The following is a 20722-nucleotide window of genomic DNA, read 5'->3' on the forward strand; positions in this document are numbered from 1 at the left end:
CTCTCTCTCTCTCTCTCTCTCTCTCTCTCTCTCTCTCTCTCTGTCGATTTTCCCCCTTTCATCCAGGATCATTTCTCCTTTTCCCCTTTTGTTGTATCCATATAAATGACTCCAGCGCGCACGCTGACATGTGAACCCGCACGCAGGCCATCCCTTCACGCTCGCACACGCGAAACAAATGTGTTGCGTTGCGGCTCGCTTTGCATAAACCTTGTCCGGCCGCGTGGAGAGCAGACGCGGAGGTATCAGGTGGATTCATATTGATGTTATTCGACTCTCTGCAGCCCCGCCGATGGATTTTTTATCGAGTTAACTGCGGCCATATGTCTCCACTAATCCCCGCTCATTTCGTACTATTACTTTCCGTATATTTCCGCATTTTATCACTACCGTGTTACACAAAACAGATGGCGTTTATTCTTTCTTCTCCCCATTTCGTTTCACACAGTGCGTGTTTTTTTTTTTTTTTTAATGAATAACACCCCGTAGGTTTTATCTTTATATAAAAGATAAAGACGCAAGTGACGTTTTAGAAGTGCCGTGCACGCGCAAAACGGTATTAAAACTCAAAACCGACAGACGCGCAGGCGCACTAGATTCTAAATTGAGTTAATTTGGTGAACTCGGGATGAACCTTTTGGAGAAAGAGGGAATCTGTAATTCAGTTATTCAGCCATTACCTTTTACCGTGTGCGTGTGTGTGTGTGTGTGTGTGTGTGTGTGTGTGTGTGTGTGTGTGTGTGTGTGTGTGTGTGTGTTTACGTCAATAAACGGATTATTTATATACTGAATGATCATTTTGCTCCTCTGTGGCGACTAATCTCCCCTCCGCCTGCCTCCTCCTGGTTTACCCATAATGCAGAGCTCCAAAGCTATTTGCCTAACGTTGCTGTTCAACAGGAGTTGAAATTGAACCATTTTGGAGTTCAGATTGTCCCATTATTTGGGGTCAAAGCATGTTGCCAGATTAAACACAACTAAGCCACTTCATTTATTCAAAATGTTAAATCACAGATTTTTTTTAAAACACCATTCACACACTATTTAACAGCATAACATATATGTACATTGTTACTACAATAAAAAACAATAATAATGTTATTAAATGAATGTACTGCAGCTCAACACAAAAGAGAAAGAAAGCAGATGGACAGAAGGAAAATGGTTTGAGGCTCATTCTACTCTGCTGGAAAAGTAAAGGGGAGGGGGGGGCACATTCATCTTACTGTGGGGGGGGATCAGATAAGGAGAGCAATATTTTGTGGATGGTGCGCGAGATAAGGGTGTATTTTTGACAGGATTGTGCTGATAAGCCTGAGGAGAGGAAGAGCTCTGCTTTGCTTAAACTCCCTCTCCAAAAAAAGAGAAATGCTTCGGGGATGTATAAATAGCTGTTAGCTCCGAGCATAAACCCACCACTTTACATCCATTAATCTCTCTCCCCTCTCCTCTCCTTACTTTTAGAGAAGCCCTCTTGCATTTGAGCAAATACGGGTGTTGTGTGTCAATGTGTGGGTTTGATTGCAGGGGCAGGTTAAGTCACACACTTGTGCTGATAAATGCATTAAGTTAAGGGGAAAGCTTGGACCTAGATTCAGCTATTTGGGGTGAAGTTTGAATCATAACAAGCTTTTTTTCCCCTTCAGCCCAGAAGGTCTTTGCCCTGCAGGAACCTCCCCGTGAAAGAAAGGGACTCCATATGAAATACAAATGTTAGCTGGTGTGAACAAAATGTGTAGCCAAAACACCTGCACCCCCCCTCCAGCCACCCACCAACCTCCATGTCACCGAATACCTTCCGCCCTCCCACCACCACCTTCAACCCCTCCATTTTTCCTGCCTTTTCTTCTCCCCTTCATCTCTCCCTCTGTACATTGCAGGCGGCGGGAGGAGCCTCGCTTTTGTTACCAGGGAAGGGAAGGTCAGGCCTTCACCTCTCCTTTGCCTCCTGCTATCACTTCTCTCATCTGTACCCTCTCTCTACCTCTGACTCCCCCTCCCTCCCTTTTTGTTGCCTTTGACATCCAGCGGAGTCTGGAGTCGAGTGAGCGAGAGAGAGAGGGGGGGGGGGGGGGGCGAGGGCGGAACTCACGCACGACGGTGAACTTTTGACCCTTCAACTCCGTGAACCCTGTTGCTGTTGGCTGAATATTAGCTCGCACGTCCAGCCGGACTCGTACTCTTTGCCCCCGGCAGGAAGACAGAAGGAAATAAGAAAGATAATACTGGGTGCTAATTCAGTTGCTAGGTTGAAATGGGCTAGCCGTGTGCTCTGGACTGTTGCTGTTTAAGCCGGATTAGCTTCGTTAGCTTAATGCTATCTCCGGTCGACCACAGCGCAGAGACATAAAGAGGTTAAAAGAGGGAGAAATGAATCGACAGCGCCTCCTTAAGATGGCGTTTTTTTTTAAATCTTTCTCTACTTTACACCTACAGACATACGGGCACTCACCATTAATCATCTGCAAAAGACGGCGACAGTTCTGACAGTTGTGTATTTTAACAGCGAGGGAGAGACGAGGGGGGGAGGGGGGCTGCTACAGGTTATCGTCCGTTAGGATTCACGAGGACGGGGGGCGCGTGCTGGGAGGAAGGAACAGAGCAAGGGGCTCGCGCAGGGGGGCTTCGCGAGGCTGCTTCTCTGTCTCTGCGCTGGTCTGAAGCGGGCTCTGGTGGCGGCGCGAGAGAGCTGCATTCAACGGGAGGGTGAGGCGGAGCGGCGGCGAGATGAAAGGGGAACACGGCTGCAAAGCCCTCGCGCTCGTTTGTGGCCGTAAAGGAGCTCGAAAAGAGGCGAGCCTTTTTCCTCAATAGATTATATCGTGATAAAAACAATAGTGTTTCATTGAGTTTTATAGCCATAATGTATTCAATACACTCATTCTGTGCATTCCATATACTAATAATAATACTGGTATTTAATATAGTGATTATTGTTATTATTATTATAATTATTATTATTATAATTATTATTATTATTGTTGTTGTTGTTGTTGTTTTTATCAGTATAATTAGCAGCCAGCAGAACAGCCACCCTACCTGAAAGGGCAAGGCCTTGATAGGCTAGAGAGTATCCATATATTTTCTGTCACAAACGCCCAAGCAAATTGTTTTCCTTGTTTTTAATTATTTTTACATTTTGTATCAGTCTTTAACAAGTATCCGACTATAGTATATCTGTCAGCGCGGGTAACCGTGCACTGGCATAACCTGGGAAATAAACATAATAGGCCCTTCATAACTTGGTAAATATTTGCAAGGTTATCGGGTTGTCATAACCCATCGCCAAGGCAAACAACAGCTATTGTGTCGTTGTGGCTGTATTCCCAGTGTCACCAAGGGCACTGATGTTTACTGCAAACACTTTAAAACGGGTCATGACAATAAAATGAAGAGGGGAAAGAAAACAATTAAAAATGTTATAATAAAAACAAGTAAATAATAAAACAAATATTTATATCCTCTACACGGATTGTTGGAATGATTACCATTTAACGAATTATTCGTGTGCTTTGTAGGCGACCATGCATAGCTGGGTATTTACCCCGGCAGCCTGATTTAAATTGTGGAAGCTTTTCGTTTGTCTGAGGTAAACATCCCTTCCATGTGACCCGGAAATGGCAAAACACCGATAGATAAATAATAGCAGCCATTTGTTCAATCCTTTCCCCCCACAAACAAACACACGAAGTGGACGAAGATAGCGGCGCTCTCCCCCACCTGCGCCTGCGCGGCAGTCTCCTCGTGCCATGCGTGGCTCGAGCCTGTCTGCTGACCTCGCGGTGACTCCTGCTCGTGCATTATTCATGATGCGTGGCCGCGCGGTTCACCCCTATCAGTATGCAGAGGACATTAAGGCCTCGCAAATGCCGATTTAAACGCAAAGCAATCACACGAGATGCTGCGACGGGGGAGAGAGAGAGAGAGAGAGGGGAGAGAGTCCACAGCCAAAACGCGCGCGCGTGTTATTACAGAGGATAGACAATATAGGTTATCTGCTTCTTTTTTCAATAAGCTCAGCTTCACGTCTCCTGCTAAATACGCAGCAAACCGCTGACGAAATCACCTTAAATGATGAAGTCGAGGCTGCAAGTGTTCCACAGCGGTGGTTTGTGTGAAGCACACACGGGACCTTCCCACGCCCGGGTCACACTCTCTCTCATGCCCTGCCAATAAACCCGGCAAACACAACAACACACACCCCACACTCCCACACAACTCTCTCACTCTCTCTGACTCTCTCTCTCTCTCTCTCTCTCTCACCCACAAACACACCTTTGCAAAGCAATGAAAAAATAAAAAGGGGGGGGGGGGGGGGGGGATGGAGTCGCATTAGTTACTCACCCCACTCATCATCACCAACACACAGACTGTAAAGCCCAACTCAGCGCCTTCTGACAGCCCGGACAGGTTCAAAGGAGCAGCAAGCCCCGTACACATAATACACATAATGGCAGAGGGAGAGAGAAGCGGCTCTGCAGGCTGGAGCTGCCCTGTGTACATAAACGGGAAACAGATGACACACAGCAAAAAAAACACACAACACAAAGGAGCCCTATACAGAGCCCTGCACCTTCCCCGTGTCACAGCCTCTCTCACTCCCAGGAGAAGGAACTACATTTCTGTGTCACGCGTGTCCCCCCTGTGTGTGTATGTGTGAGGCCGTGGGACGTGTGTGTGTGTGTGTGTGTGTGTGTGTGTGTGTGTGTGTGTGTGTGTGTGTGTGTGTGTGTGTGTGTGTGTCCTGTACCATCATTAAAAGGAGGAAGTTGATGAAAAATGAAATGGGGAGTTTTCTCGCCTTCCTGTTTACTGGACCGAAACTTCCTCAAGGACCCAGGCCGCTCCACACACACACACACACACACACACACACACACACACACGGACCTATGGGTGGGGGGTTTGAAACGTTATCTCACACCGGATACACAAAATGTATTAATTTGTGTCGTGCTGCACAACATCCACGCACTCAACTTGGATCTGTATTAATATTATTATTGTAATTGTTATTATTTTTAATATGATTATTAGTATTAGTATTATATGGCCTCTATCTTTATTTTTAATCATGTCTTCCATAAAAAAAAAAAAGGGAAAACAAATCCCCTGAACGCCACAGGAAGTGGTCTTTAAGTTTTTGGGAACGGAAATCACTTTTAGTATTATTGGCAAAAGTTATTCGGATATATATAACATTATATGATTAGTATAAGAAATCAGCCTGGAGAGAAATACAGCTTGTTGACATTAATTTAAAAATTAGATTTTTGTTTTGTATTTTCAGGAGAAGAAATCTGAAATGAAAACAAACGTTAAATCTGTAGAAAGAAGGTCGATCGTTCGCTTCTTCTTTTTTTTCTCGGACTAATTGATGACGCTTGTGTGAAAGCGGATGAAAAATCATTGTGGAGGTGGAGGGGCAGCGCCAGGAATCCCCCGGACCTGAAAACGCGTTTGTGGGCAGCAGGCTGGCTTCGTGCGTAAAGTGAAGATAATAAATGAGAGTTTGAGAGCGGAGAGGGACTTCCGAGAGCAGAATCCTCCTCTCTGATTAGCAGAGGACACCGGGTTAACTGTGGAGCAGTGGGAGCACGGCTTTAGTTACGCTAGGCCTCAAATGATTTGGGAGGAAATTAATACATAGATACAAAAAAAGGAAAAGAAGTGGATGGACAATATATTAAAAAAATATTTAAAAAACTAACTATGAAAACATAAAAAATAAATCACTAGAAAAGTTCAAATAAAAACTTTTTTTTGTAAATGAATCCACCTACAAATAACCCTATGTGACAAAAAAACACCTATTACTATATATTCCCGGAGCTTTTAACTCACGGCCTTCCTTTGGCGGACAGCCTCTATACGAACTAAAATGATATTTTATGGCAGGAACTCGCCGAATGAATTCAAAGATACATTAGGGGAGACTTTAGGAAGCATCCACCTCTCCGTGCTGGCGGTTCGTCCCCTTCACGTTGCGCGTTAATTGAACTGTCTTATTATGACGCGGCTCGTTTGTTTTGGTCGTTTCCCCGCCAGCCTTTCCACCGGGAAGCTGGGAATGGACATTTACAATTTAAACATTTAACAAAAAAGTTTTGGAACTACATATTTTTACGCGCGTCCGCCGTAGACATTAAACAATTTACATGCTGGATCTAAGCAATAATAGGCTACGTGAGCGTGCGCGAGGAGCGCGCGGCGCCGCGTGACTGGTAGCCGGGGCCTGTTTGACAGCTCGGGTCCAGACATCAGAGGGAACTAGTGTGGGGGACTAATAAAGATATACCGGGTCCGCGTTAGGAAGCAGGAAGTCACTGTACTGTTGACGCCTCCATCTGCACTTATTTCATTAATATTTCACAACGTCACGACTTCCTCTGGCGACCAATCACACAGGAGTGTTTGCGTCTAAATATGGAAACAACTGAGTTCAACGGATGAATTAGACCACAAACATGGTTCATGTTCTTATTTATAAGTTTGCTGTATGGAGTGTTGTTCCTTGTTGAATGTGGCAGAAGAGACCATTAGCTTGTTATGTTGGTGTCTCGTGAGCCTCGTTAATGGTTTCATTCATGTTGTTCAAATGTTCAAATGTTCAAACACAAGCAGCATCAGGGTGATCAATGAAGAGTTCTGGTGTCGCCGTCACTGAGGGGGATTTCAATTTTGGGATTATTTATTATTATTTGAATACCCTGATTACTAACACGTGATTGGTGCAGCTTTAGTTTCACTACGCGTCGTGTTTGGTTCACTCAGAGAGTTTGTGATGTCAGCAGCACTCGATCTAAGCGCTTTTTTAAGACAGCCAAACGGATACTGTTGTATCTTGAAACGTTTAAGAGGCGGTTGCTTTTGTAAATGAGTTCGTGGAGGTTTTCTATCTGTGTGGAGTTAATTCGAAAATCGTCTGGTACGTTGATTTGCTTTACGAGCGTTGCTCCAACAAAAACAGCAAAGAAGTGAAGCGTGCGTGTGCGCGTGTGTGTGCTGAGAGTCAAACAACAGGCCAAAGCTCTATTTAATCCAACCTGGAAGGACTCTGATGGGGAGCCTTGAGAATGTTTGTATCCACGACGGTTTTTTTTTCACTCACACACCCATCCTGCCTGGGAAATACAAGGGCGGGGGTGTGCAGTGTGTGTGTGTGTGTGTGTGTGTGTGTGTGTGTGTGTGTGTGTGTGGAGGGGGGGGCGGACAAAGATTTTCTTGTACCCAAGGACGCATATCACTAGAGGCTGTGTGTGCGCGTATGTGTGTGTCCTTGTCTACATTTACTTCTTGCTTAATGGTAGCACACACTGGTATTTATCCAGCTCTTAATCCCTGTTGAGACCATGGTTTTACGCACACAATAGCCGTGCGTAAAAGTGATAAAACCGAACAGTGATGCAGTGATGTGAAACGTTTCCTCTCCAAAAGACAAACCCCAAACAAAACCAGCCATCGGGGAGAAAATATGAATTCACTTGACAACATTATTACCACATTTCCATGTGATGCAGAGGGAGCAGGCGCGTGTCAGCCAGTTGCGCACCTTCAACAATGACGTAAACAACATCTGTGGGACCATATTCAATGTAGAACCCCGTGTTTATATTCATCACGTTTTATGCGTGGAACACTGAGTCACGCGCACACACACGCGCCGACACCAAGCGACGGTACGGAAGTCCGTTTTTATGCCGCCCGCCGCCTGTCCACGTTCTCCCGTGCGCCGTCATTACGCACGCACTCCAACGCATTTGGAGGCTAAGCACAAAAGCACACCCAATGCGTGCGCGTACACACACACACACACACGCACACACTTCAAACTTTTCACAATTCGACCCAATCTGTGATGTCACCACCGTCACCGACACCTAGCCACAACAACAACATCTCGAATACAACCGGAGCTTCTTGGCACGCAGCGCGCGCGTTAATACGGCAGCAGTACAGCGTGAGTGAGTGACATGGTAATCACACAGCTCTCTCTCCCTCCTTTTGCCACCTCCCTCCCCCCCTCTCCCTCTCTATTCCACATACCCCCCCCCCCCCCCCCCCCCCCCCACCTACTTACACACAGCCAAACTCTACTTACTGTGCGTCCTGGATCTTTCTCTTCACCGGGGTTTTCCCCGGCGTCCAGAGCGGCACAGAGCACGAGCGCCGGGGCTCCGCGTGTGAACCGGAGCAGGAGCAGCGGCCGGTAGTATAGTGGCCTGCTCTCTCTCTCTCACAAACACACACATACACACACACGCACACACACAACCACCCTCCCTCCCGCTCCGTCTCTACTTTACTGACCCCTTTAGGATCCCCGCGAAGCCGTTTAAACCGTCACTTGCTTTCTAGAATGTGAAATATATAGTACATTGTCAACTCCCCAAAACCATAAAACTAACTTTATGGACCCCACGTGACCAGAGGAGAGCCAGTGAGAGGTATCAGTCTGAGGCCAGGCCTGATCTTTACGATCCAACTTGGAGATAAAAAACCCTCATCCGTTTGACATGTAAATGTCAAAGCTACCTTCTTTTTTATAGTTTGGCCCAAAGCAGAAGGAGGTTAGCTTTTACACACACAAAAATATCCCCAACACACGCACACACACACAGAGGAAGCAGGAGATAGCGGTTGTGTCCAGATGAGGCTCGGAGCAGGACAGGACCTCGTACCCCCCTCTCCCCACCTCCTTCCCCCCCAGAAATAGAGCCGGATGGGCAGGGAAGCTACGGTGGCATCAGTCGGTGAGTTTAAAAGTTCAGTTGGCTGTTTACAGTTGGAGACGGTAACCTAATTTGACCGGGAGTCACCTCCGTTAGGGCGAAAGGGAGGCCGTTTAGAGAAAAGTGACCAATTTGTCCACCGCGGGTAGTTTGTTGTCTTGTCAGACTGGGCTTGTGTGTGTGTGTGTGAGTGTGTGTGTGTGTGTGTGTGTTCTCTGTGCGCGTGGGGCTTGTTCAGTGATTTGGCGAGCATGACGCCGTGACGCTGTTGATATTCAGAAGTCGCCTTGGAAATGTGGCGTTCAGGGTTTAAACGTGGCCTGGATGTTTGGCTGGATGCGTCTTTACGCACGACCCCGGTTGGCTTTCTCCAGCTTGAATCGTTTTGTAAGCGCGCGCGTGAATATGTGTGTAAGAAAGTCGTTTTTTTTCCTCCAAGACTTGGACTCGGGCTGGTCTGGCAATTAGTCCGCACATCTGAACCCACATCACCTCGGGCTGCTCCTCAGCCAGAAAATACACTTTAATATGACGCACGAGAGTTTGCACGCCGCCACACATTTGCACATGAATTCTATTCTTCACCACAAATTCATACCAGCACACGAGCGCGAGTATTTCCCAGTGATTTGCCAAAAATTATAATTTTTTTTCAGTCCCGGGCGCAACTGCAGTAGAACCGACCTCTAGAGAGAAAGAAACGTTGGTTGGCGTTAATGTCGGGGTCTCGAGCCCGCGTTAAACCGGTTTGGCACGAGTCCGTCTGTTGTTTTGTTTTGATGAGTATGGGGAACTTTATTGTTGTTGTTTTTTACTCCAAGTTACAAACAAATACAAAAAGCTCATTGGCAGAAAGCTTACAGGCCTTACAGGACGGGAGCCTCTCTTTCACACGCACGCACACACACACACACACGCACACACACACACACACACACACACACACACACACACACACACACACACACGCACACACACACACACACACACACACACACACACACACACACTCACACACACACACACACACAATCACACACACACACTCACACACACACACACACACACACACACACACACACACTGCAACTACAAATAGCTAACTGGTCACATTTAAAAATGACAATATATATCTATATACATCCTTTCTGAAACATGTATCCAATAATTACAACAATAATAATAACAATAATATACAGTTACACGTTTGTTTTGAATAGTAGAGCTATACACAACATCAGGGATGGATGTGGAGATGTTAGCAAGGGGGGCACACACACACGCGCACACGCACATCCCCTTGCTTCCTAAACGAGAAACAAAGCAATAAAAGATGACTGACAGAGAGATAGAGAAGGAAGCGGGGACTCCAACTAACCGGCTACGTCATCGGCTGTAAACGACTTAAAAAAATAAGAGCTCACATGCTAACATCTCTAGAAAGCACTTTGTCAATTATAAAACATCTAGGTTGGCACATGAAACGATACTGAGACATTAAACAACAGGTAGGTAGCAAGGTTGTAAGGTAGGACGCTATAGAAACGTGTAGGTAGCATTATTCATCCTTTCCTCGGGTCTCCTCCAGACATTTCTTTTTTTTACACACAACGACAACATACACGAACACTAAGTTGTTGGTTTTTTCTTTCTTTTCTTTTTTTTAAAGAGCAAGTACCACAGTCGTTATGTTTTTATTTACTTTGCCCTAAAAACACCAAAAGACCAACATGCCGAACAAATAAAAAGTGCTGCGCTCCTGTACAGTACTCGAGTTGATAGTAGGACGTTTTTTTTGTTGTTTTTTTTAAATCTAGATTTGGATTCTGTACACGTGTTTCTTCATCGTCGTCTTCTTTTTGTTCCATTTTTTTTGAATTATTTCGTTGTTTTCTTCAAGTTTTCATTCTCGTGTGTTTAGTTCTGTCCCTCCTGGAAGCCTGTACATGGTAGTAAACCCTTTCCAAAGAGGTGTATTATATTTTTACGTATTTTTTCTTCTTCTTTTTTTTACGGGTTATTTCTTTAGGGTTGGAAGGCGCTGCCGGCGGTGGCGAGGCTCATGCTTTTCAGTTTATTGTCCTTCTTCCCACTTCATCCTCCGGTTCTGGAACCAGATCTTGATCTGACGCTCCGTGAGACAAAGCGCGTGCGCGATCTCGATACGCCGCCGCCGCGTGACGGGTACCGGTTGAAGTGGAACTCCTTCTCCAGCTCGAGCGTCTGGTAGCGGGTGTACGCCGTCCGTGCCCGTTTCCCGTCCGGGCCTGTCATATCTGAGGGTTTGGAACGGACAAAAGGCTTGTTAGGAGGGAGGGGGGCTTCAGCGGAGGCCCCGACATGTGACATGAAGTAGAAATGCGCATAAAATACCGCTTACACCCTACAATACACCCTAAACAACCAACACACGCGTTCAAATGAACGCACAAAAGCTCGTGTTTTCTACAGGTTTTGCCGCATTGGATTGTGGTACACTGCGCCACATGTGTTGATATTATTGTGTCCACCCTCTCTATAAATCCCCCCACACACAGACACACAACACAGAAGCCTGATTCCACCCAGAATATATAAAAAGGCGCAACCACGGTGCGTAAAACGGTCGTCTTATTCTCACACCACTTATTATTCCTGCCGTTTCCACTCCACAGCCCGCGCTAAAAGATTTGCTTTTATTTGTCACATTAACTGTTTTCTTTTTTACCCCCCCCCCCCCCCCTTTCTCTCTTCACCATCACCCCCACCCCCTCCTTTTGACTCCCCTCTCTCGCTGCCTTCGTGATTTTATTGCCCCGTCCTCTGCCTCACCTCCCTAATAAAGTTCCCCACACGTAATAAAGCTTCACTTTTCAAAGGGAGCAACAGCCACCAAAGCCTTCCTGGCCTCTCTTTCTTTTCTCTCTCTTTTTTTTCTTTTCCCACCCGGCTCTGTCTGCGCTCCTCAGCCTGTTGGTTTTTTTTTTTTTTTTTTGCTGCCCGGCTTGCTTCTCCTCTGACAGATTTATGACACTTTTGTGGAATTTGCTATAATAAAAAAAGAGGGAGAAAACACAGAGGGGGCAAACCATCCGGCGTCCCTGTAGCTTCCACGGGAGGGGAAATGCAAAAAAAGAAAAAAGAAAAGCGAATGGCACCGTGCGTGCACTGAAAGCGCGCTAATACACAACTTTGAGCTGGTAACCAGAGGCTTGGCCAGCTGTCCTGTTTATTTAGGCAATTTCCAAAAAATACGTCCCAAAATGAATAGAGAGAGAAAAACACGCTTTGCATCTGCGCAACATTAATTAAAAAAACACTTCTTGGATGTTCAAAACACCTCTCTTTCTGACAGCCATGCTAAAATCTGAAAACTGACGCCGTAGAGAAGCTTCCATGGGGTGCAGACAAATAAAACCAACGTGGCTAAGTGTGTGTCTGCTCTCAAGCAGCAGGTTTACTCGAGTCAAATCAAAGCGGCAATAAATCTGCTGAATCTGGTGTGTATGCAAAGAGCACCGTGGCTCCCTTCTCCAACAAGCACTAAACTGTCACCCGACCCCCATGTGTCCAAACACCCAGCGTTCTGAATATAACCGCCTATGACACTGAGGTAATACGCTGTAAACACAAGAGCAGCATGTACCATGGCTAATGTGCAGCTTTCTCATCCAGGGGAATATCTGTGGCGGCTGAGAATCGCTGCTCGTCGCTCCGCCGGCGGAAGGACCCCGCCGGGCCGCCCTCTTGCCTCTGCCCGCTCCTGGGCGCCGTGCTGCCGCCGTGGCTGGCATCCCGGTTGTGCTGCAACTCCTCGGTGTCTGGCGACGCGTCGTCCAGCTCCGTGAAACGCTGCGCCGTTCCACCGCCGCCGCCGCCGGGTGGAGGAGGAGGCGGAGGATAGATTCGGAGAGCTGAGATTACCGCTTCCTGGTTGATCCGAGCGGGTAGGCGAGCTCCGGGCGCCCAGCTTGGTGTCTCCACCGCCGGGTGACAGGAGGGAGTCTGCCGCGGAGGCGAGGGAGCAGCTGGACGTCTGTCTGAAGCCCGTCTCCGGCGCTGGGGAGCCGAAGCCCCGGGAGTCCCCGACCACGGAGCCGCCCCCGAAGTGTCCTCCGGTGCTGGCGGCGCCTCCGCTCCCCCCTCCCCGGCTGGGGACGGTCAGGTCCATGCCATTGTAGCTGTAGCCCGTACGAACCCGTCGCATGGTGCATGTCGGCGGAGGAAGAGTCCCTGTACGTCCCCGCCGTTCATTGCGCCGCTGCCGGCTCCATAATTTAGCAGTTGATAGTCGGGGCCATTTGGGTAGCGCCCCGAGAACGAGTTTACAAAGTAAGAGCTCATTTAGGTTGTTTTAGAGAGTTGCAGGCTTACAGCTGAGTACTAAGGGGCGCTTGATTTGTTAGATTTCTCTTGGTCGTTATAACGCGGGTACTTTCAACGATTTATGATGTATTAGTGAATTATGGCGTTGCACTGTACTTCGTTTTTAGCTATGTATGCGTCCAAATATGGGGGTGGGGTGGTGTGTGTGTGTGTGTGTGCTGGATTGAGGGGTGTGTGTGTGTGTGATGGGGGAGGTGAGGGGTGAGGGGTGAGGGAGGAGAGAGAGAGAGAGCGAGAGAGTGAGAGAGAGGGAGAGAGTAGAGAGAGAGAGAGAGAGAGAGAGAGAGAGAGAGAGAGAGAGAGAGAGAGAGAGAAGAGAGGTGGGGGCGGGGGAGGGGGGTGGTCACGTGCTTTTGTTGACCAGTCGTAAATTCTCGCCGATGACTTTGGAGAGGTAATTCATGCTCTGAGGTTTCTAATGATGAAGGGATGGGCGGGGGAAGCTCTCTCTCTCTCTCTCTCTCTCTCTCTCTCTCTCTCTCTCTCTCTCTCTCTCTCTCTCTCTCCCCTTCTCTCACCCGTTATCCTGCTGCCGGAGGTGCCGGGGGTGAGCTCAGAGCGCCACCTACTGCAGACATAATTTATTGCACTGATTTAAAAAAAGAGAGAAAGAAATAAGCCCGAAATAGAAGGAAGAGAATGTGGACGCACGAAAAAAAAGGAGTCTTAGAGAGCTGTTATAAAATATTCCCCCCTCCCCCCTCTCTCTCCATGTGAGTGAACGTGTGTCTCATCACTCAGGCCTGTTAATTGACCTTTGCTTTGGCTGAGAATTAGGAGCCAGTGACCATAAACCATAAAATAACCCATTAATAATGGAACATAACACGGCACACCAACTCAGACTACCACCAAACCAGGTGAGAATGTAAATGTCTGGCCTGCGTGGAAAAAATATAATAATAATAATGACAATAATACAAATAATACAAACGTAAAAAATTAAATGACACCATGGACGTGTGGAACGTCACACATGTGAGTTAATATTTACTGCGCCATAAAAGCCACAAAGGCACATTACTGCGCCATTACGCTCTCCAGTAGCGCCGTAACAGCTGTGACAAGACGCGGTGATGCGTTCAGGGCCGCGTGAGACAATTTCAGAACCGACGGGATTATTTATTTTAAACTCATCGATATTAATTTCTCACCAATCAAGCTTTAAACACCCCAAAAGTGGTCTCATCGATTAAGTTCAATGCAACGACTTTAGTCATGTATATGAATTGTGTGTTTGCGCACGCGCACTCCAACGCAGATGCATAAAAATGCGTTCAAATGTCGCCTGTTTTAGGAGGTTTGTTGACACTGAATTCGTGCCATGACCAGAGTCTACACTGGACTTTGAAATCCCCCCTCCTCCTCCTCCTCCTCCTCCTCCTCCCTGCAGCCTCCCTTCCAGCTGCAGAGGAGGAATGTTAAACCTGATCTGTGACGTCCACACTGGATGGAAATCTGCTGATTTATGATTTGTTGATTCCCGGGTTGGGATGCATTTCAGCCAGGGTGCCTCTGCGTGTCTGTCTCGGTGTGCGCGCGCGTGTGTTTGTATTAGGCCTCAACGTGCACTCGGCCGTGCATGTTTCGTTGTCACTCTGACACACACACACACACACACACACACACACACACACACACACACACACACACACACACACACACACAAACACACACATGTGCACACGCATGAACATGGTGCCGATGAAGAATTGACCGTGTGCGCGGTTTTTGGAGGGGCCAACATTTCAGACGCTCAGCTGCTCCTCGCGCTGCGCGTCGTCGTCTCGGGGAATGGGAGTCATCTTGAATATTCCAAACTAACCAGGCAGAACGGAATAACTGCAACACGGCGAGCCGCGGGAGACGACGGGGTACAAATGCACAAAACAGACATCGCATTCATTATTCCACTCGCAGGGGAGTTTCTTGATATCAATCCTAAATCAGCCGAGTGTTTGGCCCCCGAGAGCACGGCGGAGGCGCGGGACCCAAAGTGTGCCAGAAACGGCCAGAGACGACGAGGAGGAACGCTGACCCAGTTGGCACACACCTCCGAACACTAACACACACACACACACACACACACACACACACACACACACACACACACACACACACACACACACACACACACACACACACACTCCCCCTCGTTATATATAGATTTCCAACTCACTCTGCATATTTGTACGGTGGCCATTTTGGTCCAAACAAATTCCACAGTTTCAGATAAGAGGTCAGTTTTTTAAGATTTCTCAAGCAGACAATACACAACTTTGAACTCCCCATCGGATTGTTTACGGGACAATATCACCCCACGAATCACAGACGTGCTTTCTTTTCACGCGGTGCACAAGTGTGAGCACAATTCATTGTAATGTATGGACACTTAAACGCTCGTTTCAAGCTGCGCGCAGATGCTAAAATGCTGTTAAGACGCCCCCGGTGTTTTTGCTTTTGTTTTTTTAATCTCATGTTTTAAACTGGAAGCTGAAATGTCACCATTATGTCTGATCACATCTCGCTGAAAGAGAAGGAGGTTAAAAGCACAGACACAATACAGACAGTTGCTGTGTCACATGACCCCCCCGGTGTCCCAGTGAAACCAGTCCCTCCGCGATGGACATGGAACATCTGGAGGCTTCTGAGTGCGACTCGAACACAACCGAGCAGGTCAATTTTACTGCGCCGTAAAACTTCCAGCCTTCATTCCGAGTCTGTTTGCGTCTGAATTGAATCTCGCTGCAGAACAACAATGATTACCAAAACTTATTGGACGGAATTAAATTATGAATCTAAACTTAGACCCATTACTTCTCTCTCTCATACACACACACACACACACACACACACACACACACACACACACACACGCGTACACACTGGTGGATCTATTTTATTTTGTCCGTGTGGTATTAATTATTCGTCGACAAACCCGTGCCACCTATTACCATGGCAGCGTGTCCTACAGCTGTTTATGAGCAGGACAACAAGGACTCAAAGCTGGAAATAAACAGCAGATTCTCCAAAAGCCTCATAATAATACTACTAATAATAATAATTAAAATCACACAAACTAAAAAGCATTAACATAACACGTGTTGCTTAAATAGTCAAATACATTCTGATTATGAGTTAGGACCTAGTCAGGCATTTCATACATTATGTAATTTTGTATTTTAATATTAAGTCGACTTTAATTCATATCAAGTTCATATTTAAACTACCTGACTGGTTTCCTGTTCATTAATGCGTTTAATCCCATTTCCATGTCTCAAAAATAAGAAATATTTCCAAGAAATATCTAAAAAACAAGGATTTCTTTGGTGCTTTACGCGCGTGCATCGCTGAAAGCGAAGCTGAGAGGTGGACACCCGCGGGCGCGCGCGCACCGCCGGTCACTCAGGGGACAAGCAGAGTTCAAAGGGTCACGAGGACATTGTCCACTTTGTCTGGGTGAAGTGTGTGTGTATACGTGTGACGCGTCTGGCTGGTCGGCTCGAGGACAGGTCAACTTTCCCTCCCTGATCCGCTCATCAATTAGTTCAGCAGCAGAGCTCGCGCTTCGTGTCACTTCCCGCCTCGCGCGGAACAACCGCGTGCGCTGCCTCGGGCCTCGGGCCCCGAAGTCTCGCCTCGCGCGTCGTAAATTCGTGCGGTTTACGATTCGTTAAAAGCGGGAGGAATCATTTATTTTAACGCCGAACTACACATTTGTTTCTGTTTTCACAACCCAACGGATTATTTATCACCAACAATGAGGAGAATCTCTGCCAATCCATACTTTACATTTTATTGAACATTTCTCATAGGTAGTATACGTAATTACTTGACAAAAAACACTAACATAAACAAACAATGTAAAAATTCCATAAAATATACACTTTCCTGAACGTTTTTAGGTAGTTTTTGGAGAATAACATCATCAGTAGGTTAACACCCCCTCCCGCGCGACCCCCGTCTAGATTGGAAAAAAACGTAAAACACCTGGAAAGGTTAAATTACCCCCACCCCGAGCCCGCAATTACATTACATCCACCCCTGCAAGGTGACTGTTTTTTTCTTCTTCTATACAGCTTAAATAGGAACACCATATCACATACATACACTTCTAAAATAGCTCCCACATCGGTGTGTGTGTATTTAAATACGACACGTGAACCGAAATAAGAACCAAAGCATGAGAATAATCTGAAGGGGTTCGAGTCCTAAAGCTTCAAAAACAAGTGCCTGACAGACGGATAGTACATTTGACGAGGATCAAAACGAAGTACAATAAGAAGTTCGCTGGGTTTTCTTGGAATGCAACAAGAAATTGTCAGTTTCTCCCCGTTGAGTGGCGGGTTACTTATTAATTGTATTTTTAAATACACGTCTCTTGCCCCCTGCGCCATCACTCTCTCTCTTTTTCCTCCACATTTCTCATATCTGTTCTTCCCAAAGCTTCCTTCTCAAGAGTCTTTTTACAAATGATTTCAGAGAGGGATTTGGATGGATTTCTCGAGGGATCCAAAAAAGAGGATAGTCTTTCACCTTCTTCCTTCTCTTGTACACGTTTCAACCCTGCTCAGGTGAAAATAAAAATACAATAAAATAATATAGGTTTCTTTCCCAGAGTTTTTCACATCAGACAACCGTCTGGACGGACTTTGAGACGGGATTAACCAGCGTGTCCTTTTCCTCCATCATCCTCTTTTATCAGTCTTTTTATTTTACATCTGCCTCCTTCACTCCGTCCGTTTCTCCTCCTCCTCCGTGCCGTTCCCCGTGGAGGAAGAGGAGGACGAGGACGAGGAGGAGTTGATCAGCTTGTTCTCCTTCTTCCACTTCATCCTCCGGTTCTGGAACCAGATCTTGATCTGCCGCTCCGTGAGGCAGAGCGCGTGCGCGATCTCGATCCGCCGCCGCCGCGTGAGGTACCGGTTGAAGTGGAACTCCTTCTCCAGCTCGAGCGTCTGGTAGCGCGTGTACGTCTGGCGCCCGCGCCTCCCGGGGCTGCCGAAGGTCCCTGCAGAGAGAATGGAAGAGGGGAAAGTTACATTTTAACCGCGGTTAGAAGCGACACAAAGAGCGGAGTCACGTCGCCGCGTCGCATCCTATTCCACCTCAGTTTGCTGATCTAATCCCGAATGACATTTATACTGATCCCCACCTATTAATTAGGGGATCAATAACCCCATCAATTATGCCCCCACCCCTCACACTCTCCAACTAAACGTTCAGCCGGATCAGATAAGTGCCAGTTGTTTTCTCTTCTCTGGAATTATGATTTTGGTTTATGCGGAACCATAATAAAACGCCGTGAAAAAAAAAGACAACCCATATATTTATTGAAGTGGAGAAAAAAACCCGACGTTTTAATGTCGCTGCTGGTGAATAGCAGCATTCAGCGGAGAAGAAAGCGACGCGTTGTTCCAGCCTCTCCCAGCCCGCACTATAATACGAATAAATCATTTTCTCCTTTTTATTTCATAATAGTAAAAGCAGGGACAGTGACGAGGATGTTTGCGCTCCCCCCCTCTCTCTCCCCCGCTGCAGCCTCCTCTGATCCTCGCTAACAGCGCCGTGGCCCCCGGTGGTAACAAATCGCCATGTTGTCAGTTTAGCAGCTTCGGTTTCTCTATCGATCTGAGGAGCAGCGCGGGTGGAAAAAAACCCTACATATCTTAATCTAAATATCCACAAATAACAGGACAAAAAGTGGATTATGGAGGAGCACTCAGGGTTCTCTGCCACTCTGTTGTCCCTCACCAGATTTCATTTACATCTCCAACTGTCACAGCCCGCGCTGCCCTTTATTCCTCATATATATATATATACATATATCATCTGTCATAACTCGGGTGTCCTGCAGGGCTTATACAACAGTAGCCCTACATCATCCACCATTACTCACTCCACTCTCAACAGGCCGCTTTTCTCTGTTAAACACAGCGCGCTTCTGCAGCAACAGTGGCTCATGGTGTAATTTACAGTATACACCGGGCATACTGGTGCTTATTTGTGCGTAACACATGAAACTCATACACCCCCCACTCTCCCCCTTGGGTGGCTCTGTGTGCCACTCCGAATTTGGCAGCATGTGCAGGTGTGATTATAATATATTGCGGTTACGAATAAATAGCGCGTTTGGCACATTTGGAGAAGATGAGCTGAGATTCAGAAGCGGATGTGCAAAGTTTGCACCAAGAGACACGTTTTTGCCTTTAAATGCGACGTGGAGGCGCATCTTCCTTGTGCAGCAGCAGCATGTGCACCGAAAGACGAATGATTCAGAAAACAAAAAGGAGCCCACCGACACAGCCGACATAACCGAGCAGTGGACATCGCATGCTTTTAGTTTCCTCTCTATCTGTCTTTCTATCTGCTCATTGTTTTCACCCACAACACTCTCTGACAGGCGCTTCCTCTCTCAACTTTCTTCCCCCCTCCGCTCGGTAGCTGCGTCGGTCAGCAGGTCACATACAGTAACAGGAGCTCCAACCCAAACAAACCCGCTTTATGGCGCACAATAAAATCGCGAGTAGCTTACATGACTGACTGACAGGCCAACAAACTGGGATCATAAAGCAGCTACTGGGGGAGGAGGAGGAAGAGGGAGCGGAGGAAACAAACGTCAGGTTTATGACGGGGATCATAAAATATGCAAAAAGAGGGCAGAAGAAGAAGAAGAAGAAGAAGAAGAAGAAGACACTCACCGTTGCACGAGTTCATCCGCTGCATCCACGGGTAAATGGGAGCGGAGGACGGCAGCTTGTCGTCCAGCGTTTCGCCGAACATCCCTTTCCCACTCAGCCCCGCGCACTCCGCTTTGCGGTGCATGCCGTCCTGGCTGAGCGCGAGCTGGTGCTCCTCGAGGCTGCACGGGTGCTCCTTGTCACGGTAAAAGCTCGTGGCCGCCGCCGCTGCCGCGGCTGCCGCGGCCGCCGTGGCGTAGTCGCAAGCGCCGGCTCCGCTCGCAGCCCCGACGCCGACCCCTTGGGCCGCTCGGTGCCCGCCGTACGCTCCGCTCGCCGCCTGCTGGTAGTACGCGGACGCCGGGTACGGTTTGTCCTGGTGCACGCCGCCGCTCGCGCCGTACGCCACCGCGGCGGCGGTGACGGCCGCTGCCCCCGAGTAGTGCCTGAGCGGGTGGTCGGCGGCGTATCCCGACGAGTAGAGCGGGATCTGACCCAGGAACGACTCCGCCGCCTGCCCGCCAGCACCCGTTCCCGGTAGCGTCACCGGGAAAGTGGAGTTGACGAAATAGGAACTCATCGGGAGAAAGTAGGAGAGGAGAAGAAGGAGGTGAAGAGAAGAGAGGAGAGGAGAAGAAGAGGAGAGGGGAGGACAGGAGGGCACGAAACAAACACAACAACAACGTTCACGCGATGATGAAGAAGAAGAAGGAGGAGTAGAAGGAGGCTAATGGCTAACGGCTAACGGTTCTCCCTCCCGTCCTCCTTCCTCTGCCTTCCCCTGCCTGCACTTTATGATTTGTTGTGTTTTATAGCCGACAGTCCGACGGGCTGCTGCTATCACTTAGTTTATCGCAGATTGGGAGGAGTGGGGTGAGGAGGGTGAGGGTGAGAGGAGGAGAAGGGGGGTATCTGGGTGGCTGAGTGCCAGTGTGGGACAGAGGG

At 47.7% G+C, this 20722-nt stretch overlaps 4 protein-coding genes across 4 annotated transcripts in view; all 4 read right to left on the bottom strand.

Annotated features, from left to right (window-relative positions):
- copz2 (COPI coat complex subunit zeta 2) overlaps window positions 1–20722 on the bottom strand; it is a 420907-nt gene that overhangs the window by 351605 nt on the left and 48580 nt on the right. The window lies entirely within an intron of this gene.
- The window catches only part of hoxb3a (homeobox B3a), an 82531-nt gene that overhangs the window by 52363 nt on the left and 9446 nt on the right, over window positions 1–20722 (bottom strand). The window lies entirely within an intron of this gene.
- On the bottom strand, window positions 9420–13270 carry hoxb5a (homeobox B5a). Its single transcript, XM_084037680.1, is given in 9 exon segments — window positions 9420–9617; window positions 9743–10820; window positions 10822–10914; window positions 10917–11008; window positions 12358–12436; window positions 12438–12591; window positions 12593–12900; window positions 12902–12955; window positions 12957–13270. Coding segments are annotated over 8 exon segments (942 nt in total). The 5' UTR covers window positions 13056–13270; the 3' UTR covers window positions 9420–9617; window positions 9743–10757.
- Window positions 16880–20492, bottom strand: LOC311030567 (homeobox protein Hox-B6a-like). The gene is made up of 2 exons (XM_084036386.1): window positions 19799–20492; window positions 16880–18108 (listed from the first exon to the last, which is right to left on the bottom strand). Exons 1-2 carry the CDS (start codon window positions 20355–20357, stop codon window positions 17828–17830), a joined length of 840 nt encoding a protein of 279 aa, XP_083892512.1. The 5' UTR covers window positions 20358–20492; the 3' UTR covers window positions 16880–17827.

Source organism: Eutrigla gurnardus (genome assembly GCF_963514095.1).
Source record: "Eutrigla gurnardus genome assembly, chromosome: 20".
Lineage (NCBI taxonomy): Eukaryota > Metazoa > Chordata > Actinopteri > Perciformes > Triglidae > Eutrigla > Eutrigla gurnardus.

Excerpts from the sequence above, each read along its gene's own strand:
- LOC311030567 (XM_084036386.1), bottom strand. The coding sequence starts at position 20,357 with ATGAGTTCCTATTTCGTCAACTCCACTTTCCCGGTGACGCTACCGGGA. Across the intron at positions 18,109-19,798 it reads GCGGATGAACTCGTGCAACG|GGACCTTCGGCAGCCCCGGG; the intron begins GTGAGTGTCTTC and ends TTCTCTCTGCAG.